Source organism: Lipotes vexillifer, unplaced genomic scaffold (assembly GCF_000442215.2).
Source record: "Lipotes vexillifer unplaced genomic scaffold, Lipotes_vexillifer_v1.1 scaffold680, whole genome shotgun sequence".
In the NCBI taxonomy this organism is placed as follows: Eukaryota; Metazoa; Chordata; class Mammalia; order Artiodactyla; family Lipotidae; genus Lipotes; species Lipotes vexillifer.
Window position 1 is genome coordinate 2460107 of NW_006780838.1, and position 9019 is coordinate 2469125.

At 45.4% G+C, this 9019-nt stretch overlaps 1 protein-coding gene across 2 annotated transcripts in view; it reads right to left on the reverse strand.

The window, feature by feature from the left end:
• Positions 1–244: 244 nt before the first annotated feature.
• VPS53 (VPS53 subunit of GARP complex) overlaps positions 245–9019 on the reverse strand; it is a 125738-nt gene continuing 116963 nt past the window's right edge. The window contains exons 20-22 of one of the 2 annotated variants that reach the window (XM_007454234.1): positions 3340–3477; positions 1482–1586; positions 245–1020 (exon numbers count right to left, since the gene is read on the reverse strand). In XM_007454234.1, the coding sequence (XP_007454296.1) occupies positions 850–1020; positions 1482–1586; positions 3340–3477 (414 nt within the window). In that variant the 3' untranslated portion in view covers positions 245–849. The remainder of the gene's footprint in view (positions 1021–1481; positions 1587–3339; positions 3478–9019) is intronic. The other variant, XM_007454235.1, reaches the window with a different exon arrangement.

Genomic DNA, 9019 nt, shown 5'->3' on the forward strand with positions numbered 1-9019 from the left:
TTGGAGATGGGCCCATCCTCCCTTCTTTCAAGAGCGGGAAGAGAATGTTAACCTCAATTAGCTCGGGCTAAATAACTTTACCAGAGCCACACCATGGCTATCTGGGCAGAGTGAAATCTATCGACTGAGCTGCCCACGTGCCCCCCCAGCCCCTTCCCTGCCCTTCCAGTGCTTTTCTTATTTAGCCAGCTTTCCCTACTAGGGCTTACTGAGCTGCCCACGTGCCCCCCCAGCCCCTTCCCTGCCCTTCCAGTGCCTTTCTTATTTAGCCAGCCTTCCCTACTAGGGCTTAGCTAAAGGCCACACCTCTTTCTTCTGTCACACCTGTAATCTTCCACTTGGGCCCTAGAGCCAAGCCCAGACGACATCTCTTAAGGGTCCGGCCGCAGAGGGAACCTCACACAGCTGCATGTGGAGGAAGGGGTGAGTTCCAGGCTTTCTCACCCACGGTGCTGGGACAGAAGCATGGAAAGGAACAGGACCACATGCCAGAGGGTGTGACTGCGGGGGTGAGGCTACAGAGTCAGCGACAACTGGACCAGTCGGGGGCAGCCCGGGACCAGCAAGTGAAGCCCACGGAACCTTCACCCCCAGCTGCCTCTGCTGCAGGAATCAGGGACCATCTCGACTGCCTTTTTATAATCTGGCTGTTACCCGTCTTCTCCGATTCGGACAGGAATTAAGACAGGACGTGGGAGAAACATGTGAATGACCCAAATGCCCCAGGAAGTTTCAAGACTGATGATCTGAGAGTCGGGGAAGCACAGGAGAGGTGGGGGGCTTCCGGGCATCTGGGTGCTGGTGGGGGCAGGTGTCACTGGCTGGGGGAAAAGTGCCCCTCGGACGCTCCTACAGTCTCTTTTTAATTAGTTTCTCCAGTTTGCGGATGCGAGATGACTCCTGTTCTGGAGTTGGAGCCAGGAGGGACAGAGAGCTGGAGCCTTCGGGCCCTGAGGGCGGGGCGGGGAGCCTCTGGCGGAAGAGATCCAGCATGCTGCTCTGCTCGCTCCTTTTCAGCCCCTGAGGTGGAGAGAGAAAGGAGGGTGACGTCAGCTCTGGCCCGAAGGGCCCAAGGGCAAGCTCAGTAACTGGCATTCACTGGGCTGAGGATTAAGGCTTTCTTCAGGGAGATACCAGCCCTGGGTAGCAGCCTGGGAGAGAATCAGAGGAAGAGGCAATAGGAGAGGAGGGAGAAGGGGCTGAGAGGGCGGAGGACAGGCAGCAGGATGCGCGAGCGTAGCCTCCTCCCCACCGCAGTCCTGCTGAGCCTGGCCCTCTGCTGGGCGCCAGGATGCCATCAGAACAGGGACATTCACAGGCCCCGGTTCCTCCTCCTCCTTGAGAGGCTTCTGAGAGCTGGGTGTGCAGCCTGGGCCAGGCACGGGCACTGTGAGATAGCTTCGGGGGGCCCATATCCCATCCCCCAGTTAACCACCGAGCGTGAGAAGGTGCCCGGGGACAAAACAAAACGCAGAGCTAACCTTCATGTCCAGGATCTTCTGGAAGGTTTCTGTGTTGCAGTCCGTCAGGAGTTTGATGTAGTTGTCCACAAACACCACCAACGGCTCATGAGGGGCCATCACGACCTACCAAGGGAGAGAGACGAGAGTAGGCCTGCCGGGAACACTCATGATCGGAGGCCGAGGATTATCTTTCCTCACTTGCAGGCCGATCACAAAACGGACTCTGCACGATCTCCTTAGGTGGCAGCAGCAGCTGCAAACCCAGAAATGTCCTGACAGCCTGTTTCATCTCAACATTCAGTTAGAGCAATGCTTCCTAAATTTCCTAAATCATAAATGTAACCTGGATTGCTTCTTAAGTACAGCTTCCTATGTCCCTCCTCTGAAGGTTCTAATTCAGAGGGCCTGGGGGGAGTCCCAGGTGACTTTTTAAATATCAGGACCACGGGAAACACTCTGCTGCAGGGTCCCCTGTCTGAGACATTTCGTAGGTTCGTGGTACCTGCTCCTTCTGTCCTCATGTATCACTGTTCCCGAAGGATGGCCTCAAAAGGCACTGAATTAAGTGCATTTTCTCAAAAACAAAAACCCTAGAACAGCCTCACTCTTTGCAAGACTTCAAATCTGGAACTTCATTTAACTACATCCAATTCATGTACCAACAGCAGGAAAGCAATGGCATTGCAACCCTCACATTCACTGCCATTTGGTTTTCAGTGTGGCATCTGATTTCCTTCCTTCAGCAGACTGTTTGTTTTTTTTTTCTCCAGAGGCAACCATCGCTTCAATTTTCTTTTTTTTTTAATTTTTAAAAATTATTTAATTAATTAATTTATTTGGCTGCGTCGGGTCTTAGTCACGGCACGCAGGATCTTTCGTTGCGACGCACGGGCTTCTCTCTAGTTGTGGCGCACGGGCTCCAGAGCAAGCAGACTCAGTAGCTGCGGCGCGCGGGCCAGCAGACTGGTTTTGTTTTGAATTTCTGAGAATATGACTCAGACTGGCAAGGAGTATTCACTCAGAAATTCTCTCTAAACCCTGCTCTCCACCCTGGTGAGTAAACCAGCTAGGGAAGAAATGGATTAGCCTGCTTCCAGTTTCCTCAGGCCAAAGCCTGAGGTCTATGTGGGCCCCTCACCTGGTCCCACCCATGTCAGGGCCTGCTGCTACTTTTCACTCCTCCATCATTTGAGTCATTCTGTTTGGAGACAGACCTGAAGGGCCTGCAGGCCCTGGCCTTCTAAGAGTATCCCCTGACAGTTCCGTTTTTTCTCCAGCCTTCTCTCCCCTCCCCAATAGGCCCCCTTTCCCCTTGACACATCCAGACGGGAATCATATGCAGGAGCTCAAGGCTTCAGACATTCTCAGCATCATCACCCCATGTATATTTTATTAAATGGGGCTTTAGAAAACCCATTTGCTGATTAGAATCAGTTATGCAACATCTGTTCAGAGTTCCTATATAGTGGCAGAGTTCAGAGTGCCAAAGAGGCTTACGTGGACCTGAGTAACTGATAGCTGGGCCAGAAATTCCTGCTAAGAAGCAGAGAGATCCCTGACTTAGACGCTGATTCACAATGACAACGCCACCCAACCTCCAATCTTGGTCAAATCTTATTACAAGAGAATCCCACTATGATGAAGAATTCATTTGTCAGATAGAATTACTGACCCCCCAGTAACAGTGCACTGACTTTCAACAATATCAGATGAGGCCAAAGTCTCGTTCAGCCAAAGAATGTGGACCATCTTTTAGGACTGATGGGCATAGGTCCTAACCTGTGCTTTCAAAGACTAGTACTCAGTACTCCTTGGAATAAACAATCAGATAACCAGGCCCTTTTAACCGAAACCCCGAGGAAGACACCAGCCCCACCTTGAGGATCATCTCCGCTCGGGTCATGCCTTTCACTACGATCTTTGTGTAACTGGCTGGGGCTTTCCTCACCACCTGAGAGCCGATGGAAGGCAGATCGAGCAGGACCATCTTCAGGGAGTGGGTGTCCAGCAGCAGCTGAGGGAAGAGAGCAGAAGAGAACCAGCCACTTCACAGGAACACGAAACCTGGTGTACGCACACTGATAAATAACATTTTCCTGAGTTTAAATGTAATACGTTCTCATGAACGAATGAACAAACATAAAAGGTAAAACATGAGTTATAATTACCATGACCCAGGAAAAAATAATAAGATGTCACAGTTCAGTGTGGTATCATTCCCACCAGCTTGTGTGTGTGTATAACAAGCTAGAGTTATACTGTATAGACAGTTTTACAACCTGGTTTTTCCACTTAATACATGAAGCTTTTTGAATTCTATTTTCCCATCTTGGCAGTCTTTAAAAAAAAAATCATGATTTTTAATGGCTATACAGTACTCTATGGTGTGTGTGTGTGTGTGTGTGTGTGTGTGTGTGTGTGTGTGTGTGTGTGTGTGTGTAACTTTAGTATTTTTAACCATTCCCCTATACTTTGTTTCTAGATTTTTATTATTATAAATAATGAATACTGTAATGAACAGCTGTGTAGATATAATTCTAGGTCTATCAGTGGCATTTCCTTAGGAGACAGTCTTTGGGACAGATCAAAGGATAAGGACATTTGGAAGGTTCCTCTTACATATCCTGAACTGCTTTCTGAATGGAATGTACCTATTTACATAGTGCAGACTGCACCCACATCAGCACTGGAAACTGCCATAAAAATTTTGCTTATCCAACAGGCAAAAAATGGTAATTCCGCACTGCTCTATCTTGGATTTCTCTGGATACTAGTGAGGATGTAGGAGATTAAATCAAATTTAAACATCAGTATCTTGGCAACAAACTGTCTTTTTCTTTCTTTTTTTTTGGTTCTCTTGGATGCCAATTATTTGGAAGGCTATCAGCTTTCCTGATTGCCCACCAACTGCAGGCACAGAAACGGCAGATACACACTGGCCTGTTGGGACCGTGTAGGAGAATGGAATCACATGCCCACCAACCAGACAAAGGCGGCGGCAGCAGGGTGACAGTCTCAATACTTCAGCTCTGATGGTCAATCTCATGTTCAGGACAGGGCTTGCTGTATCTACCACTGCCTGCTCCTCTCAGAAAGCTTTTCATAATTATATCAAGCAGGCGTGGAATGGTATCCCTTCAGGCCCTATGACACCCTGAATTCTCTCATTCTCCCTGTACTTTGCTATGGACAGGAGAATTAACGACTAAAGATAAGACAAACTCATTAATGAGAAACACTATTAACTTAATGGACATGGTGATTACGATTTTGACAACGGTACAAAAATTTGGAGAAGCCATCCGGGTTTTACTTGGGATAACACAGAGGGAAATATTGCTCTCCAAAAATGGTGAGGTTTTGAAACAGACTGATTCTGAAGTTTATATGGAGAGGCAAAAGACCCAGCATAGCGAACGCAATATCAAAGGAGAAGAACAAAGCTGGAGGACTGACCCTACCCGACTTCCAGACTCACAATAAAGCTACAGTAGGGGCTTCCCTGGGGGTCCAGTGGTTAAGACTCCGCACTCCCAGTGCAGGGGACCTGGGTTCGATCCCTGGTCAGGGAACCAGATCCCGCATGCCACAGCTAAGAGCCCGCATGCCACAACTAAAAGATCCCACATGCCACAACTAAAGATCCTGCATGCTGCAATGAAGATCCTGCACATGGCAACGAAGATCCTGTGTGCCACAACTAAGACCAAGTGCAGCCAAATAAATAAATAAATATAAAATAAAATAAAGCTATACTAATCAAGACAGTTTAGTACTGGTGAAAGAATAGACAAATAGATCAACTGAGAAGAAAAAGCCCAGAAATAAATCCACACAAATATAGTCAACTGGTCATTCACAAAGGAGCAAAGGCAATTCAATGGAACAAAGACAGTCTTTCCAACAAATGGTGCTGGAACAGCTGGACATCTATGTTCAAAAAATAAAAATAAAAGGGAATCTAGACACAGACCTGACACCCTTCACAAAAACTAAATCAAAATGGATTACAGACCTAAATGTAAAACACAAAACTATAAAACTCCTTGAAGATAACATAGGAGAAAACCTAGATGACCTTGGGTATGGTGACGACTTTTTAGATATAACACCAAAGATGTGATCTGTGAAAGAAATAATTGATAAACTGGACTTCATTAAAATGAAAAACTTTTGCTATCCAAAAGACAATGTCAAGGGAATGAGAAGACAAGGCACAGACTGGGAGAAAATATTTGCAAAAGATATTCCTTATAAAGGACTGTTATCTAAAATATACAAAGCTTTTAAAGAAAAACTCAACAATAAGAAAACAAACAACCCAACTAAAAAATGGGCCCAAGAGCTTAACAGATACCTCACCAAAGAAGATATATAGATGAAAAATAAGCATTTGAAAAGATGCTCCATATCATTTGTCATCAGGGAAATGCAAATTAAAACAGCAACGAGATACCACTATACATCGATCAGAATGGCTAAAATCTGGAACACTGACAACACCAAATGCTGGTGAGGATGTAGAGCAACAGAACTCTCATTAGTTGCTGGTGGAAATGCAAAATGTTACAGCCACTTTGGAAGACAGTTTGGTGGCTTCTTATATTAAAACTAAACATACTCTAACCATACAATCTAGCAATCATGCTACTCGTTATTTGTCTAGAATTGAAAACTTATGTTCACACAAAAACCTGTACATGGATGTTTTTAACAGCTTTATTCATAATTGCCAAAACTTGGAAGCAAACAAGATAACCTTCAGTAGCTGAATGGAGAAACTGTGGCACACCCAGACAATGGATTATTACTTAGTGCTAAAAAGAAATGAGCTATCAAGATATGAAGGAACCTTAGGGACAACTAAGCCCGTGAGCCACAACTACTGAGCCTGTGCTCCAGAGCCCACCAGCCACAACCACTGAGCCTGCGCCATAACTACTGAAGCCCACGCGCCTAAAGCCCGTGCTCTGCAACAAGAGAAGCCACCACGAGAAGCCCACGCACTACAATGAAGAGTAGCCCCCACTCGCCGCAACTAGAGAAAGCCAGCGCGCAGCAACAAAGACCCAACGCAGCCACAAAAAAAAAAGATATGAAGGAAACTTAAATGCACATGACTAAGTGAAAAGGCCAATCTGAAAAGGCTACATATTGTGCATGACCCATTACACAGCACTCATATCCTTTAGAGAAATTCTTGCCTATGTAAAAAAACAAACAAACAAAAAACGGTCCCCTGCATTTACTGTTTGTAAAAGCAGAAGACTGGAAACAACCTAAATGCTCATCAACGGTAGAATGGATAAACAAATGGTGGCATATTCATGCAATGGAATATGATATTTTAGTTAAAATGAGTGAACTCAAACAACCTATAACAACATAGATAAATCTCAGAAAACATTATGTTGGGCAAAAAAAGCAAGTGGGGGGCTTCCTGGTGGCGCAGTGGTTGAGAATCTGCCTGCCAATGCAGGGGACACAGGTTCGAGCCCTGGTCTGGGAAGATCCGAAATGCCACGGAGCAACTAGGCCTGTGAGCCACAATTACTGAGCCTGCGCACCTGGAGCTTGTGGTCCACAACAAGAGAGGCCGCGATAGTGAGAGGCCCGCGCACCATGGTGAAGAGTGGCCCCCGCTCGCCGCAACTAGAGAAAGCCCTCGCACAGAAACGAAGACCCAACACAGCCAAAAATAAGTAAATAAATAAATGAGAATAATGATAGCAACTTTGCAACATTAAAAAAAAAAAAAAAAAAAAAAAAAAAAAAAGCAAGTGGGGAATGATATGTATAGTACCATTTGTATAAAGTTTAAAAATATGCAAAGCAAAATTATATATCTTTTGTGAGTAGATCCACATGTAACATATCAAAACATATACGGGAATGATCAAAATCAAAATCAGAATAGTGATTACCTCTGGGCATGTAGGGAGGTGAGAGGAAGGGCAGGGTCCAGGGGGGACTTCAGCCATAACTGTAATGATTTACTTTATATAAAAAAGATCTAGGGCTTCCCTGGTGGCGCAGTGGTTGAGGGTCCGCCTGCCGATGCAGGGGACACGGGTTCGTGCCCCGGTCCGGGAAGATTCCACATGCCGGGAAGATCCCGCATGCCGGGAAGATCCCACATGCTGCGGAGCGGCTAGGCCCGTGAGCCATGGCCGCTGAGCCTGCGCGTCCGGAGCCTGTGCTCCACAACGGGAGAGGCCACAACAGTGCGAGGCCTGCGTACCGCAAACAAAATAATAATTAAAAAAAAAAAAAAAAAAAAGATCTAAAGCAAATGTGGGAACATGTTAAGATCTGACTAGGCTGAGTGGGAAGCTGATATTCTTGACAGTATTTTCTGTACTTTTATTAACTGAAACTATGTCTTTTTCTTCTTCTTTTTCCCCACACTATGTTATTTGAGGCCTAGTGAGGATTCAACTTTATCTTCCATAGAGCAAAATTTCAGAGGCTTGTCAAAATCAAAGGCATGTCTTGGCATTATTTGCTAGCAGGAAAAAAAGAGATCAATGATCATTTAAAAACTTATGGGGATACTTCCTGTTTTTTTCTGTACTTTCTATTTCCCAGAGATATATTATATGCATACATAATTGTACAGTCTTAAGTGACAGGAAGAGCTTTGAATGAGCCAGACATAACTCTCTAGCGTCTCCCATATTTTGAGAGATAGGACTTTTTCAATTCCCGGCCAGTCACAATAAAATTTTGTCCTTACCAGACAGCTGTACAGATGGAAACCTTCGTCTCAGGTTTTACCGGAAGTAATGCAGTCAGAAAAGGTGGGAGCTAGTCTGATAGGCTTAGCAGCTGTCTGTGGGCAATGAAGGTGAAAGGCCCCATTTATCATGAAAATCTGCTGGCTTTCATCTTTGAAAATAGCTGAAAGTTCATCCCCTTAGTCATGAGGCATTGGGCAAGAGGTGGCCATCCACCAAATTTGTTTGAGGCTTAGAGATAAATTTGGGGGTGGTGTGGCTCATGTTCTTGATGGGCTACTGGGGTACAGATCTGGCCAGCATGCAATGCCCGGGAAATGTCATCACCCAGCAGTGGAAAGCTCTGAGGGGTTTACTTCTTAAAGAGCCCCTACAACTCTTGGGGGTCATCATGACTATCACAGTGATGGAAACCTTGAGGAGACAAGATAAAAGGCCCACTGCTAGAAGGTAAAGGACCATATATAAAACGCTAAGTTTCAATGAGGTGACACAGAAGAGACAGTTCCAGATATGAAGAATGGATGGACCAAGGTGAGGACATGCCTAGTTTCTTTCCTCTTTTCTTTTTTTTAAAATTTAGGTGTAACTTTCATACAGTAAACTACACAAAGACCAAGTACATAGCTTGATAAACTATAACGTATGTATACACCTATTGCCTCATTAAAGATATGGGACATTTCTCCATCGATAGAAGAATGGATAAAGAGATGTGGCATATAAGATGTTACGGAGAAACCCGAACGAACTTTTTGGCCAACCCAACACACACACACACACACACACACACACACACACACACACACACACACACAC